At 28.8% G+C, this 18,166-nt stretch overlaps 1 protein-coding gene across 1 annotated transcript in view; it reads right to left on the bottom strand.

The window, feature by feature from the left end:
* Positions 1-18,166, bottom strand: part of nonC (serine/threonine-protein kinase Smg1) — a 157,467-nt gene that overhangs the window by 42,712 nt on the left and 96,589 nt on the right. The window contains exons 44-51 of the mRNA XM_067274716.1: positions 12,882-12,980; positions 11,691-11,847; positions 9,575-9,667; positions 5,723-5,823; positions 5,489-5,642; positions 5,293-5,412; positions 4,676-4,944; positions 3,609-3,782 (exon numbers count right to left, since the gene is read on the bottom strand). Coding sequence (XP_067130817.1) covers positions 3,609-3,782; positions 4,676-4,944; positions 5,293-5,412; positions 5,489-5,642; positions 5,723-5,823; positions 9,575-9,667; positions 11,691-11,847; positions 12,882-12,980 — 1,167 coding nt within the window. The remainder of the gene's footprint in view (positions 1-3,608; positions 3,783-4,675; positions 4,945-5,292; positions 5,413-5,488; positions 5,643-5,722; positions 5,824-9,574; positions 9,668-11,690; positions 11,848-12,881; positions 12,981-18,166) is intronic.

Below are 18,166 nucleotides of genomic sequence, written 5' to 3'. Positions count from 1 at the left end.
ATTTTTTTTTTCTCATAAATTTTTCAAACAAATTTTATTGAAAAATGTCGTATTTAAAACTAACTATATTGATAAATATATGTGATTTTTTTCATATGAATAAAATAATAATTTAATTTTTGGTGAATTTTTAAATATTGCCTGATTCACCTATTTTGCCCTTGGCCGTTTTACAGAATAAGGGGGCGTGGCAAATGGCAGGCTAAGGGTTAACAATAATAAATAAATAAAATTGTTTGGGGTACCATCTGTTAAGTGATTTTGTTATAAAAATTTTATATTTTTAATTATTATATAATGATAAAATGCTTAATTTTGAGAGCAGAGATGAATTTTAAAAAACTGTAAATGTTAACGAGTAAAATCTTCATTAAGACTGACCCAACTTGAGATATGACATTTGACCACATTATCTCTCCATCCCCTTGACCTTTTACAGCCAAAATTTAATAGCATCAATGCACCTTATAAGCTAATGTGCCAAATTTCATTTCTTAATCTTTATCACATCCTGAGATATTAAATGAAGTAGACGCTAACCCACATACACACAGAATTTTTTTTTGCCATTCATTTGATTTTTTTGGATTCAGGAGATCTCAAAACATGGAGATTTGCAGAAAACTCTGAAGGTCAAATTTGTTATCTTGTTATAACAGCCAGGAAAGTAAAATACAAATTCATATATTATACAAAACGTTTTGTCTACATTTTAATTTTGATGAAATTGTATAAACTGTTTTCTCTATTAAATTGTTTTTATAATATGCAAAATCAAAAAAATTATCAATATTTTAATTTACATAATATTTCTATTAATACATATTCTTATTTTATCTCTCTCTTTTCTTACAAAATATAATTTAAAATTTTTGTCTATACAATATTTAATTTCTATATTGAAAAATAAAGATATGCAGTTAGAGATTAAAAAAAAGGAACAATTCATTTTGAGACCAAAACAAGCTTTTCCTCATATTTATACAATCAAATTCCCATTATTATGTTATCAGTTTATGCAAAGTCTGCATTAATGCAAAGTAGATTTGTGGTCCTGGAAGAAGGATATGCAATTCAAAGTTAAAAATTTTGGTTAATACAAAATACAGGAAATTTCTGCTAACTCACACACTTTGAAAAACATATAGTAATTTAAGATTCTTAACAGAAAAATTGTAATTAACAAGTATTTATAATAATGAAATTATAATTAATGAGTGTTTTTGATATATGTAATACTATGCATTATATTACTATAGTGAATAAGTTACTGAACTCTGTACATTGCTGTTTATTGTAATCATGAAACATTTTGAGCTCAGTTCCAATTAATTCAGCAGTAAAACTTCTGTATAGAGATGATCATAATAAATTACTCTACTGTATATCCATCGTCTCCTTTTCCAAGTCATTAGAAAAAACACCCACTAACACAAGCCTTTTGGAAATTCTGACAACCTTCACCCCATATTAATTGATGTTAGTGGGGTTTATCATATTGGTTAATATGTAATACTAATACAAAGTGTTCATGGTCCTGGATCCTGAAACTCCACAACAACTACATTACATTTTTTAATACAAAGCAGACACTGCTTTCAGCTTCCCCAAAGTCACACGAGCAAAAGTAGCAATGCATAACCAATGAGTGCATTTTTTGACTAACATTTGCCATAAAACTTATGATGTTAATTTTATTGTTGTCATTGACAACAGAGGTCTTGACACCACCAATGATGTTCACTCCAACTCAAAAAAATTACACTTTCTCTTACAGTTGGAACTTTGTGCACTGTGACAAGGCTGAACACTTAGTTAAGATAGAAGACATATGCATTAGAAACTGGATGTTAATAGGATTAGAAGAGTTTCAATTAAAAATCTGTGGTTTTATGAAATAGTCTTGTCAATAATTAAAAATAAGAATATGTCTTGTCTATAAAATCGTACTGTGGTTTATGTTACTAGCTTAGAGATATGAAGGAGTACATGACAAGAATTGATATTTGGCACAGAGTATTAGGTGTTCAAATCATTTGTGCATAAAAAAACCCAGACTTGTAGGTAATCAGGGGACCGAGAACCGAGTCATAATAAAATACAAAATGGCAACCCTCTTCTACAAACAAGCGAAACAGGCACCTCACCCCACCAAAGTCAGGTGGAGAGAGTACCACCCACAGTCATTCTAAGAAGTGAACTCTGACCTTAGGACTGAACACGTAGTATCTTCTATGTTAAATAAAACTTGTAATCTAATTTCGTAAATTTGAGAGTGTTTCAAATATGTCGTTAAAATGGTTTTATGTCGTTACAAGTGGGGTTTTTTAACATTATCTAGTATAGTAAAATCGTGAAACTGATAAAATTTGACATGAAGGGCAGAGGGCGCCACTGTGTGACCTTTTCCCTTTGACCTCACTTTGCTCCTAAATTCTAACGAGAAGAGACATCTTTTTATTTCATTTAGTTAACCTTTCAATTCGACAGCCATGCCGATCTTGGATTTATATTATATCTCAACACTATTGCAAATATTGCATAGCCAATCCAAATTAAGTAAATTATCGGTTTCTCAGTTAATTTTTACCGGCAGAATGAAAGACGCAGAACACGTGGTTGAGGTCAGCAGTCAAGGTAGGATGCAACCCAGTATTATTTGTGCAAAATAAAATAATTTCAGATGATACAATAGCCATGATTATTTTTTTTTCAAAAATGGGAAATTTTCGTTAGGCATCGACAAAAATTCAACCTGGGCAGACTCACAATGGAAAGAAATTTCTACATTGGACAGGTTAATTTCACCAAAAATGCATCGTGGACAACCTCGTGGTCATGGCTGGTGAAGTTTGAATGATCGCGCTCAAAACCAGTGAGAGCAAAGAAGATTGGAGAATGATAACAAGATCCACCTTGAGTGTCAAAGTGATCCTGTTCAGTAGTGAGTCTACGAGACAGTTTTGTCCCAAATACTGTTTTGCCGTTTTACTTGTGTTAATAATAAAGATAACAAAACTAACTGAATTACAATATTTAATACTGTAATTAGGATGTAATTTTAAAATTAGAAACAAACCAGTCAAGAAATAATTTATTTGAATTTCAATGGTTTCCATTGAAATTCAAACAAATAAGTTATTTCTAAATTTGTAAAGTTTTATGCATATCCATCTCCAGATTCAATTTGATGGCCAGGTCAGCCTGTTAGATCCAGTAGTTTTAATTGTCATTCTAACTACTTTAACTAATATCAAAAAATGAACATTGATTTTGTCTTTGGGTTACTGTATTTCAATGAAGTGTATGTTTGGAGCAACACACATTTATTTATTTATTTTTTAAGATGTAATGAAAAACTGGAAAAAAATTTGGCTTTTACCATTTGGTAGTATAACTGCTGATTTTTTTGTAAAAATTGCTTAATACAAACCTTGTTAACACAAAGTTCAAATTTTTAATTCCCTTCAACTTTGTATTAACTCCTTTGTAAAATGTTTAGATTATAATATCATAAGAGTTAGTTTTAAATTAAGATTATTATTTATATATACATTATATAAAAAATTTTATTTTTCAGTTAAGGTTTTAACATATATTATGCATACCTTTTTGGAAGGGAATACAAAGAGTGGGCCGAATTTGTCTGAGCTTCTTCCAACAATGCTCTTTGTTGACATATCTCGGGAAGCTGAGTTTCAGTACTTTGTAATTCAATCTGAGCTTTGTGCGAGTCTTGCAAATGAGATTTCAACTTAGGTAGTGAAGCCACTAATTCTTCCCTAATTTCATTAATTAGAAAAATTAAATTAATAAATAAAATTGTAAATTATAAAATACTTATATTATTTATTTATCTTAATTAAACTTAAATTTATATAGGTTTGAAAATCTGTTAATGCATCTGCTAAATGTTATCATTTTTGTTTAATTGATAGATTAACTTTCTTAAAGAGTATCATAGTATAAAGAGTAACTGTAAAGGATATTGTAACATAACTAATTTTGACAAGAGTACAATTGTTTATTGCTAATACATCATGTAATTCCTAATAAAATTTTGCTATTATGTAAGAACAACCTTTGCATCTATACAATTTTCATCAATTTTTCAAAATCTCAAACACAGTCAAGATGTTTTAATAAAATATCAAAAATTATCACACACATTTTGAGAATTGATAATTTACTCAAATGAATTATTTAAGGATTTTACTGCATTTTAATGATAAACTTTTTATTAATCTATTCAGTAAACCATCTATCATTATGATTCATCTAAAATAAACTTATAACCAGATTTGCAACACACATTTCATTAGAAATAAATATTCATCATCTTATTTTATAATATAGAGATATAGTGATTTACTATAGGGTGTCTACAGGGTGTCTGAAAAGTTACCTTGCAGAAAGAAATTTGTAACAATATTAAAGCTATATGTATGGTATTTGTATTTGGAAAGTTGTAAGATATCCATTTGGTACCAGTTCACCATACAGTACTGCATACAACTTATATATATGGTATTGCACAAGATCTGTAACTTTAATGTCATTACAAATTTCTCACTTTTTGGACACCCCATAGATCACAAATATAGCTGACATGGCATGCATGTTTAAAAAATTAATACTTATTTTTAAAAAAATAATTGCATTTAATATATATTACCTATTTTTTAACCAGTCATGCTTCATTTCGGCTACTCGAATGGATAACATAGAATATGCAACTTCATGTTCCATGTCTTGCTTTGTTTGTCCTGATTCATTAATTCTGCCTTGTCTACCTCCATAAACTGCACCAGTATAACCTCCCTCATTGCCAGGAGTCCAGTCAACAAGTGGATCATACACAAAAGCTTCTAATAATGTCAATAATGTTTCTCTGCCTTTTCTCAAGACTTTTAAAACATGTTCACAGGATACTCTAAAAATACCCTGAAAATTAAAATTAATTCAAATTTGTATGATTTAAATTGTAACAAAAACTCTTATTAAATAAAATTGTAACACTTTTATTTAACAGAAAATAGTTTAAAGTTGTAGAGGGATAGATTTAAGAGTAAACATGTTTGCACTGTTTACAGTAGTCTGTTTTTATGATCTAACTGAATCCTAGAAAACTAATTAAGCAAGTGATCATATTTTCTATAGATTTAATGTTATAAATTGAAATAACGTTCTTGAAAATACTTAGAGAACTAAGTATTAATTTTCCAAATATATATATAGAATTCAATTAATGAGAAAATAAACAAAAATAAAGATAAATGTATAATTATTTACTTCAATTCCAGTAACACCCAATGCAGTTTCAATATTTGGAGTCATTCTGAATGGAACTTTTTCTGGAACACGAAGGTTCTTTCCTTTTTCAAAGCAAACATTATAGTCAATATGCACCACCTAAACAAATACAAATACTTTAAGATATTAAAGTAAAAAATTAGAAATAGAAATATAATTTGAAATGAGAACAAACCTCTCCAGAACAGAGATCGACTAAAACATTATCGAGATGACGATCACCCAAACCTATTATGTAGCCAATCATTGACATGACGGCCGTCGAATGGTTGTAAGTTTGTGTAATTTCCCACCACTCTAAAGCAGTACTGCAGCAACACCATAATTCTCTGAAAATTATTAATGAATAAATTTGTTAATAATTAAAATATTAAAAATTAAAAGTGAAATAAACAGAATTAGTTCATACTTTGCTAAAAGATCTTTTGGTGTTTCATTCATCAATTCTTGAAGAACCTGAAGTAGAATTGTTAGTGGCCATTCTTTTCTTGCCTCCAAATTTGTGATACCCTGAAGAAAATTTGTAAAATTTCAGTTGTCTCTTTTAAATTTTAATTGCTTTATTACAGAAAGAAATAGAGTTTAAGAAAAATATCCTTTAGTAACATCAATAAATCATCAAAGATAAAAACTACAATAAATGTACCGATTGTTGTGATCAGGACTGAATTTATAAAGTTTATGTGTGTATGTTATGTATGTCTATCTTATTTTCATGTAATTGATGTAATAAATTATATAAAATTAAAATTCATTAATTTTCAAAATTCTAGTATTATGTGGCATTGGCTTTTCACTACTTTAAGAAATTATTATATTATATTGATATCCATACTTAAAATGAGGAGGAGAGCATTTGTTAATAATCATCTTTGTTGCATGTATTCCAATTTTATTTCTTATGGATTTTCATTTGATATATAAATACAGAGAATGCTTTAGCTATTTTTGAACAAGTTTATTACAAGAGAAGTCAATGTAACAAACAATTATTCAAGTTTTTTATTTGCTCAACATGTCCTTCCTTACTTCTGTAAATTGCTCGACAACACTGTTTCCACAAATTGACACCTTTCTGACCATTTTTACATCAATCTTGGACTACTCCTGTTTCTAAACTTTCCAAACACCAGCTAACATTGCTTTTCAGTTAAACAACTTCTGTTTGAAGAGAAATGGCATAACAACCATTCACAGGTATGTCCTACTTATTGATAGCTAATTTCCATTTTCTAATGGAGGTTCTCAAGATATTGTTTGGTCTATCAACAATGCAAGCTTCCTTTGTTATGATGCAGAAACACTTTATATATCTCAGTGGAATACAGGTGGCAGATGCTCATCAAACAATAGTTCCAGAATATGTTCAACACAGTACTGTCCAGACATTTTCATTTTTGAGGGCATTCTGATAAGCAAAAGTGGACTTCTTCATGACAAACAGCCTACTAGCATAAACGCTTAGGATAGTTTTCTCTGTGTTTTACTTAGCAAATTTTGCAGGTGTCAATATAATCACCCAACAATTGGAAGTCCAACCATCCAAAGTCAGCAATTCACTTCTTCCTCCTGCCAAATGCCTTTCATATAACTTTCTCATGTTGATCTTGTAATTTTTTTTTTCAGAATCTGATAGCTTATGAACTTTACCAGTATGTTCATGTTCAGATCTTTGTGAACAATGCAATTAATGAACAACAGTGACACTTGACACATCTTTGCCAATGCTGTTTAGGATGGATTTGATGCAGTGATAAAATTCTTTACTTTCCTGACAATCTTCTTTATTCTAGGTGTGGCTGGTCATTGTTTCTTTGGAAAAGGTTGATTTTCTTTCTGTGATTCCCAGGTGTTTCCAATATTGTTTAAAATGTTAGAGATTGTACCTTTAGAAACATGAGTACCATCCTCCAAAAGTATCTTCTGATTTGTCTGTATGAGATTGCAAGTTTGGGAAGTTTGAATCATCAAGTTCTGTTCAGAGGTCAACATGTTGAGCAAAGAAAAAATACTTGAACATTCTTTGCCGACTTCAAAATTCAAATCATTGTAGAATGTCATATATATATATGTAGTAGGAACTGGAAGTGCATACTATTTTTCCACTAATAAAGCTGCAACCACATGCAAAAATAACTAAAAACTCTGCATGTTTATAAATTTTTTTACTTTGCTATAATAAATTCCATATTTTAATTACAGTAAGACCCCACTTAACGCTGCCTTGCTTAACACTGATTCAATATAACGCGGTCTGCTTAATGCCTAAAAAATGCTCAAAATTTACATTGATTCAAATTAACACAGTATTTCATTGATTCGTATATAATACAATTATTCCCAAACACAAACCAATTAGCAAAAGGTGGCAATTTGTCGTAGTGCTGTACTTCCCTTAAATCTATGTTTGTTTTGTGCAATTTTGGAAAAAATATAGCATCATGGATGCCATAAGAAATATCGACTTGGTTTGGCAAGAACTGATAAATGCATGAACGGAGTGTGGAAGAAGTTATGGCTAAAGGTATCCAAGAATTCTCATCGAGAAGAGCTTATTGCTGTATCATTAGGTAGACAAAATTGTCAACTAAATCGATACAGGAGATGTAGACGAGCAGGATATTGGGGAGTTACTGCAGGTTTCTGGTAAGAGCCTTACCAACAACGACCTTCAAGAACTGGCAGAACAAAGAATTCGTGTAAAACTGGAAAATAGAAATTCTGAAGACAAAGAATCCAAAAAATTTCTGTAACGATTTCCTTAGTAAAAGTTTGGTAACGATAACCAAAATCGTTGATCAAATTGCACCGAATGATCCAGATTTTGATAGGATGCCAAAGCAAAACGAGGTGTTTTTGATGCAATCTCCTGCTAGCAACATTTGCTTAAGGAAAGAAAAAAACGACAAATGAAACTACACGACTTCATCGCAAAAAACAAGAATTTCAGAAGAGCCAGGACCTACATCACAAAAAATTAACTTTACATTTCTGTGCGCATATGTTTGTGTTATTTAACATATATTATTATGCAAAAGTTTATATAAAAATAACTTAAAATTATAGTAAAATTTGCTTATTTTTTGGTCACGTGTTCCCCTATCCCTATTTATTCTATGTTAAAATGGTCTCGTTTAATGCTGTTTCGCTAAGCGCTTTGTCGTCTAAAAACGCATCCCCCGCGTTAAGCGGGATCTTACCATATTAATAAAAGACATTTCATTCTTGAATATAAATACAGTAGAGCGTCGATAAGTGGAACCAATTGGGGACTGGGGTCCTTCCAGTTAATGATTTGTTCCAGTTTCCGACTTTGTACAAAAAAATACATTAACCTGTCCGATGTTCAAATTTTTCTCCGTTGCGTATCGCTTCCTGTTGAATTTTTCTCCGTTGCGTGTCGCTTCGTGTTGAATTTTCGTCGATGTTAAGCCTAACGAAAATTTTTATAATAATCATCGAGGCTATCGTATCGTTAAAAATTATTTCTGCATTTTGTACAAACAAAATAAATATATTAAAGAATATAAAAAACATGAAAATTATACTTTAGAAGTAAATTTAGTATCAAAAACATTTGATTCAGCACGACACAGTCCGACTGAAAATCGTTCCACTTTCCGGCCATTCCAGTTACCGACGTTCCACTTATCGACGCTCTACTGTATATCTACCTCTATATCTGTAGTTGTTTTAATAGTCATGTTATTAAAACATCATCATCATCATCATCATCAACAACAACAAAATGCTGAGAAAGTACAGATATCAGACAGCTGATATGAAAGATCTGAATTCTAATTAGATTTTCAGGCATTTTCATATCATTTGATCCAAACATGTTATAGCTCATCCTTTATCATCCAATAATCTCCCCATTGTAGGCCTGACCAAATCAATGATGGGTATGGAAACAGGTCACTCTAGTGTCCACAAATCAAAAACAAAAAAAAACTAAAAATAACTATAGATGAGTCATTTTGATAAACTATCAAGATCTATAAAAATTAATTTGTTTAATTTATAAACTTAACAATATTTTGTATATATATAATTCTAAAGTAATTAAATTCGAAATACTAAAACCTTTTACTGATAAACAATTAATTCGGCTTTTGATTTGAATATTCAATATTTTTTAAACATCAAAAGTTGTGTTATAAAATTCTTTAAACTGCTTATATTTAAATACTTTATTAATAAATTTCATATATATTTAAAAGTGAATATGTTTTTTCTTTATAAAAAATCGTTGAAATACCTTTTCTTTCAACAACGGAGTCAATTTATTATAATATATTTCTGATGGTCGCAATATGGATGGAGTAACAATATTGTTCCCAGAGGAAGAAGTCTATGAAATAAAATTTTGTTTGATTAAATATTCATTATTATTATTTATGAACTATTATGTAAAGAACTTTCTTTTAAAGAATTTTTATTTAATAATATAAATTATATTTTGTTATACAAAATTTATCATACTTAAATCTTTCATAAACTCTATACTCTAATTATTTTGTTGTTATTATATAAATAGTCTTTATTTGTTACATTTATATCATCATCAACTAATATTAATACAGGTATCCCTTGATTAACATGGTTAATTAATCTCTCCATGATACCACATACATCAAAATCATGTTAATCAAATACAGTATCTATGTTAAGTAAAGACAGCTAGTAAAGCCATGTTAATTAAAACTGTCATGTACATAAAGGATTATCACAATTAATTTCGCACATTAAGCAAAACTGCATTAAGCAAGGAATACCTGTATTACATATATTATATAACAATTTACAATGTCAAATATAAAGTTATTTCAAAATAATTAATAATAAATAAATAAATAACTGTGAGAGTCCAGGCTTGACAAAAATAGATTTTTCAGGTGAAAATTTAATTTTTGAATTTTAAAACTTATAAAATTTTTCCACAATTGTTAAAATTGTAAAGGATATGATTTTATTCTTCTGTGGAGTCATTTCCCTTTCAAGATGATACATCAAATGTGTCACCAGGAACTTGGTGACGAAAAATTGTTATTGGTAATAGGCGCTGCAACATTGCCAAATGGGCAAGGGAGAAGAGGAAAGACTCCCAATAAAAGGCAATGACTGATGACTACACCAGTTCATCTGTCTTATGAGGAGTTTGTCCACCGACAAAGGGGACAGTTCATTTGTCTGAGAATCCGCCGCCATTGAAATTTTGCCCTAGTCAGAGTTGCCTCAATGATCGGATACCTTCCTCCATCCTTAGTGATCCTTCATGAACTCCATAAAAGAGAACTCCATCAAGCTTTCAATTTGCCTCAGATCCCTTACCAGGTATCTCATATCTTATATGTAAACTCTCTCTCTTCAACTTCAAACTCGCAAACTAGTTAACATCGAGGACAAAGCTTTAAATATAAGATTTTAGTCCTGCTTGTATACATTTTGGTAGTTACAGTAAATAAACAGAAATTTGGTATTGTTAGATTTGTGTTTGGTGCACTTCCTCAACTCATGCTATCTTTCAAGTCAGAACTAAGTACCTACAATGCAACCGCTTGCACTAAAAAAGAAGAAAGTAGTGACCATCTAGGTTTCTGTGTAGACTGGAAAGACACAGTGGTGTCAGTCCTGACAAACTAATCATTGCAAATGTGGTGTCAACCCTTCAGTCCCGTGGTGCCGAAGAATATGAGACACTTTGCATATTGTCACATAACTTTTTAATAAGCTAATTACTTTATTATAATTTAATACTATTATAATTAAAATATTAAAATTAAAAATTTAAATGCTTATTGGATGCTTTCAAACACAGTTGAAATAAGTGACTTTTTTTATTACTACTGAAGTTTATCAATTTAGCACTCAATAATCTAGAATGTCCAGTATTCTGGAATCCACTGAAAAGTACCCAACAATCTAAAATTGTCTGAAAAGCTAGGATTCTGCAAATTAGAATTTAAGTACTTGGTTCACTGAAAATCCCAGGCAGGAATTCACTCAAAAAGTATGGGGTGCAGCAATGAAAGTTGCTACATGTTTGATGGGATCAAAAGCAATGTCTCATTTTGTTAGGGCAACCTGCTTTGTATTGGGAGTGTTTTAGCATACACAAATAGATTAAAAGCATGCAGGAGCATACAAAGATTTAAAAAAATGAAATATTCAGACATATAATTTTGTAAAGTATAAAAATGTTCAACAATCTGGTCTTACAGGTTCTCAATAACTTTTATACTGTATTTTAAACTGAGGTCCAAAAAGACAATTAAGAAATCTTTTATACATGAAAATAGGTACTGTAAAAAGCTTAATATTAGAGATTTTTATAATTTACTACTATAAAATAAGAAATTTTATAAATTATTTACCTGATTCTTTAAAGCTTGGGCAGTAACTTCTCTCTGTTGCCAACGTTTATATAAACCGAATAGCGGTGTGGCACCATCCACCCACTGAATCAATCCCGAACGTGGCCCCAGTGGCGTTACAGAATAATGACGAGCTTGGTAAACAATTTTCCCCTGTCTAATAGTATTTAAATAAATATTTATTTTATAATGCATCAAACAGAATTTAAAAAAAGTAAAATAATTAATTATTTATAAAAACATCATTCAGTGATATTTTTGAACTTGGATATGACAAAACTATAAGTAAATAAATAAAGTCTTAATTACTGAACTGCCTTCAATTTAATTTAGGTATTAAATTTTTCAGACATTTTTAAAGTACACATAACAACAAAATGCAATTCCACATTATTTAAATAATATGGAATTGCATTTTTGTTATGTGTTGTTGTTATTACTAAAAAATTGCATAATTATTTGATTTGAAAGTTCTAAACCTTTTTATAATTTTATTGTCATATTTCAAATTTAACTATAGATTATTCAATATAATACTTTAATGACATGAGAAAAGGTAAATTTTTTATATAAAAATTTTTATGATGAAATTGAAAAATTAGATAATTTTAAGTAGTGGATATAAATATGCATCAGCTTTAATATATGTAACTTGAATTTTTTTTATATCTAATAGTTCAAGAAAAATTTTAATGTTGCTAACAATTACATAGCTAACATTAATTTCTGTTTTTACTCTTTCAATTTGTTATTAATTTTAATTAATTATATATTTGGTTAGTTCTCCCCAAGTTAATGCTAAATAATTTACATTTATATTTGATTTGTTAATTACATAGCATATTTATAGCATTTCTTATGTATATTATCTGTTCGTTTTTGTAATTTGTTCTTTATTATATTTTATTTTAGTTTTTCTGATGATTGTCTCTGCACATCAAAGGTTTTGGTACAATGCCAAATGAATAAGAATAAATTGATATTTTTTGTTGTACCATGTAAACATAAATCATTTAATAATATTCAATTAGAAATGTGTATAAGAATAAAAATTAGATGACATACATTTACTGCGTATTATCATGATGAAAATGAAAATCAAACAACTACCAATGCATTATCATAAAATAATCTTAAAAATCATTTTATGTAAATATAATATTTAATTTTAATAGTAATAATTTTAATTACCTTTTGTTCTTCATAAACATATTATTCACAATTGATAAAAATTGCATGATCCTTTCATCCAAATGTAAATCTTCTAATCCCTTAAACAAATACGTGTATCTGAAAATAAATAAAATATACTATTATATTTTTCTAATAATTAATTACGATTAAATCTGAAGACAGTCACATAAACGATTAAATGTTTGATTGAATAGCTGAACTAAATGACCCTATTTTTCCTACACCAGACACACTAGTACTGATGACAAATGCCTTATGATCTAGTTGATTAACTGTTTTATACCTCAGCATTTATAGTAATAAAATTTTCTTTTCTCATTACATGTCTTAATGTGACATTTGACATTAAAACAATATTATCTATTTCAGTGAAGTATTAATCTGATATTCAATATTTTCTAATTTCTTTAAGACAGTGATAAGCAGTCTCTCCTGAATGAGAGCAGCCCAAGTGAACTTCATACGCTTCCAGCAGGCTGCATGCATTTTTTTCTTATAGAGTTGCAGTCTTTAAGCTTGCAGAGTATGAACATATTTGATAACCTCTGGTACACTAGGTACCAAAATAATACAGCCAATTTGCATTAATAAGAATTGCTAGAGGAGCAGTAGTTAGTTTGTAATTATAAATGCCTTACCATCCTTACTTCTAATTTATTTTTAATTGTCTACTTGGACATTACTCATTAGTAGAACTTTATACTGGTGTTTAAAATTTGACACAATAATGAGAGTTAGTTCAGAAAAAACAAATTTTCTTTATTATATCACCTGTCTTCATAATTTTTTCTGTACACTTATATGTGTTTCAAGCTAACATGCCCCTCATCAACAGTATTACCACAAACCACTAAAAATAATTAAATAAAGATGATATTGTGTATAATAAATACCTGACAATAAAATACTTTTTTTTAAAAATCTTACAGTAAAAACGTATCCTAATACCTTGTACAAGTGGATTATATTTCCAAAATTATTAATTACTAATTTACATAAATTTATTTTTCTGTATAAAACAAAATGCAATAAATTAATGATTTTTTAAGAAAAATTACAATATCAACCAATAATTTTTAACTTACATTGAGATTCCATTCAACATTAACTTACATCATCAATGTCAATGTGAGTCTATCAATCATTTATACTGTTTGCTTTTTGTAAATGTCATCCAGTATGGTGTCCCATGATTGGTGGATTATTCTTCCTAAATTGTTATTTATTCTGTTTATTTCTTTTTTTTTATGTTTATATGTTCATATAATTGCCTTTTGTAATTATTACACTCTTTTTTTTTAAATTTTTATTGGATTTACATCAATTTGGCATTCGTAATTATTACAGTGTTCTGCAACAGCAGAATTTGCATAATTCCCTTTTATTGCATGTATGTTTTCTTTTATTCTAATTCCTAAAGTCCTTTTTGTTTCTCCTATATAAGTTTTTGCTGGATCACAATTACAATTAAATGACTAAACTATTTCCTTTTCTTCCATTAAATTAATTCTTTTGGCAGACCTGTGATATAAATAACATTTAAATAAATTATTTTTTTCTGGTATTAGATTAACTTTCTCTTTTAATATATTTTTAACTTTTTCAAAAATTTTAGATATTGTGAGAGCCAGATTCCCCCTTTTTTGCCCCCTAAACTACTTAAAGGTTGAGGTAAAAATTATTATACTTTATTAAATTTATTATTAAATTATTATTTGAATATTTTCTACTTGACAAAATGTGTCAGAATCTAGAAGGAAGTGTTGACAGGAAATTGATGTGATAAACAATAACACAATGATGTCATTTTGCCCCTCTTTAACATCAAACTGTTAATAATAACCATAAAAGGTCCTAATTTGTATACAATCTGTTGTTAGATGATGTTCTGAACCAAATATTATATTAATTTAACTTAGGAAGGACCAGAAATATCTTAAATTCGTCAATTTTGTAGAGGGAGGATTTTAACCCTCTTCAGTTAAAAAGGAAGTTAGCTTCCGTTAGAAAGATCGTTATTATCAACTTTGTTATTGTGTCATTGAGCGATTTTTACCCCTTTCTACTGCTTTTATGATGTAAGATTGTAATCATTTGATTGGGTGAAACTGAAGAATAATATCAAGCTTCACGCCCAAATCGGAGAGTTCACCGAAGGCTTCCATGCAAATAGAACAAGCTAGGAGTTCTCCATATATACAGTCGAGAAATTCGACCAGAACTTTTCTCTCCAAGCAGAAGTCAACCTGGAATTCTCCAAATATATTTGACTAAAGGCCTCAATATGTCTGCCTATACAAAGTTGAAGACTAAAGATTTATATATGTACCCATAGAAGAAGTATGAACTTTTAAATAGAAGACATCAAAAGACATCGAGTCTGCTCGGATGAAGTACTAAAAATTACGGGAATTATTTGTAAGCTCTCTCTCTCGCGTCAGTTTAGATTTAAGATCGTTAAATGTATAATCAATTTATTTGTAGTCTCCATTTATATTTTCGATTTAATTAAATTTTGTTTGTTAATGTTAAATGGATTCATCTTTGACTCAAGTCCATCCAGCACCCTTTCAAACTTACTCGCGACCCTCCCACTCATTATTCCACGAGGTTTAAAGCGCATTAACCAGCTATTTACTTAAAGGTTAACTGGTGTCAGGAGAAAACGTCATTCAGAGGTTTTCACAAACTTCTGATATTAGATATCCATGAGGATCTAATAAATAAAATAATCTTAAGGAAGCCATCCTACTTAGAGAGGCTGACTTGCGATCAGAGCCCAATAAGTGGTGGACAGTTTTTGATTAATAAAACATGGTTACCACCCTGGCTAAGCTCACAGTATATATGTTAAATTTACATATTTTTTTATCTTTTTCAAAATTTCTATTTTTAATGCTATTACAATTAATCCAGCTTAACTATTTTTCTAAAATTTTTTTAGTATAACCATCAACTGAAATAATCAACTAAAATAAAGATGAGAATAAGCCAAGTGGTCACTGGATTACACTACCTAAGCCAACAATTTTTATCACATGTTCTATTTCTATATCTTGATCTTGTAACTTACTCGTTCTATTTTTAATTTTATCTATATACATTTTGAAGATATTGAATTTTATAGCTTGTGGAATGTTAGATTTATAATCAAGTACCCTTGGTATTTGCATAGGTTTTATAAATTTTTTGTATTCTAATTTATTATCAGTTCTATTGATGGTTATATCTAAATAATTTATACTATTATTAAATTCTTTTTCAACCTCAAGTTGTATGTTTGTTTCTATTAAGTTAGCCTGTTTTAAAATTAAATCTTCACTAGTCTTTCTACTATCAAATAAAAATCTCATTATTGCATCAAATTTTAAATACCAGTATAAAGTCCTACTAATGAGTAATGTCCAAGTAGACAATTGAAAATAAAGTAATTAGTTTGCTTTATCAAAAATTTCTATTAATGATTTTCAGGGTCAAGATTTTACAATTTATAGAGTTAAAAAAATTAATAGGCAATTGAAATCTCTAAACTATAATATTTTAAATTAATTTACTAAATACATTTTGTAACCAATCATATGTAATTAAAATATTCCTTTATTGTAACTTTCCTTCACTTGCCATATGAACAGATTGGTTATTATTTGTATATTATGTATATTAATAATTTCTTAAAGGTATAAGAATCAAAAACATAGCTGTAATATGACTTAAAATTTTCTTATTATGGCATAACTAGATGTTTTGAATTCATAATGAATATGAAATTATGAAAAAATAAATTTAAGAAATTTAATACATGTAATGATGATAGTTATAATTTTAAGTTATTTATCCTATCAAAACTAACATTTTTACATAAATTCAAAAAATTATTTTACTATTAATTATTATCTATCAATTAAAAGATTTAATACATCTAAAAGTGGGTAAGGAATTTCTGTACCTTTAAAAAGAATACTCTTTAAAAAGATTTATGATGATTAATATAAATAATAATTTTTATAATATACAGTAAAACCTGTCTATGGTGACCACACATGGTTTCTTTCAAAAAGTGGTCTTTTTTAGACAGGTGGTCATCCAAAACAAGTGATGCTGTAAAACCGTATTTCCGCACATATTTTGCACTCTTTCAAGCCATTTCTACTAAGCAAAACTCAAAGTAAGCAAAAATAAGCAAACTTTTTCAACAATAGAGCTGTATTGGTACTGTATTTTATTCTTACCAAATAACTCAATTAACAAGGATCATTGTGATTTTATAAAACTGAGTTAATACCAATATTTTAAAGATTAATACAGTATTCATATTTTCTCAATTATAATGAAGACTTTCTTTTTTCCAACTTAATTAATTCAACTTGGTTCTCTTCATTCGCTTCTCAGTTATGTGTATTACGTCATTGATATAGAAGCACATCGTATCTCTCCACCAGTTCGGTTTTGGTTTTTGTTGGTTTAATCTTATTTTAAATACTTTAAAACTACTGTATTTTTTAATATTTAATATTTTCTTAAGTACAACAAGAAAAATAATAATAAAACATTTTTATTATTTCTTCTCATAATACTATTTCATCATCAATGACAATCATAAAATTGAAAAAGGAAGGTTGCCTGTAAAACTGATTTTTGTGTTAATGTGTTTATTGTTTTTTGAATATTTTGCATACAAAAATTACTTGGATATAATTTTTTTTATATCATGGAAATAAAGTAGGTTGATACAGAAACTATTTATTGCACATGTACTGTATATGAGCGTCAAAAAAATAAATAAAATAAATTTTATCAAATGATGTGATCAGCTGATTAATTGTATCATGTACAATATTTTATACCCCTAAGGAAAATACTGTAGGCCTACAGTGCAATAAATTACACTTTCCCACAGTTAAATTTCACTGCTAATTGCTGTTGTGATAAACCACTTTCACTTTCTCTGATAACATAGCACTTTGCATTTCTTTAGTTTTTCGGATATTTTCAAACAAACTGAAATGAATTTCCTTTGTAGCTAGAATAATTCATTAACACCTGCACCTAATTTCAAGGGTGGGAGAAGTGCCCAAGGTGGGTTCAAGGTGGGAACAAGAGTTTAGACTAACTCATTATATTATGAGGGGAAAATGTTGAGATGGGTTTGAACAAAAATTTAGACCAGATATACTTGCACTAAGTAGTTGCTTATTACAGTTGTTGTATGTTATTTTTGACCAAAAATCGATGCCTGCAGTCGTGTTACACAGTTGGTCATTTAATACAGGTAACTTATATGA

This window comes from Centruroides vittatus, unplaced genomic scaffold, assembly GCF_030686945.1.
Source record: "Centruroides vittatus isolate TY-2023 unplaced genomic scaffold, ASM3068694v2 contig_559, whole genome shotgun sequence".
Lineage (NCBI taxonomy): Eukaryota > Metazoa > Arthropoda > Arachnida > Scorpiones > Buthidae > Centruroides > Centruroides vittatus.
Note: the sequence above shows the minus strand (reverse complement) of the source record. Positions and strands in the feature narration are given on the sequence as shown.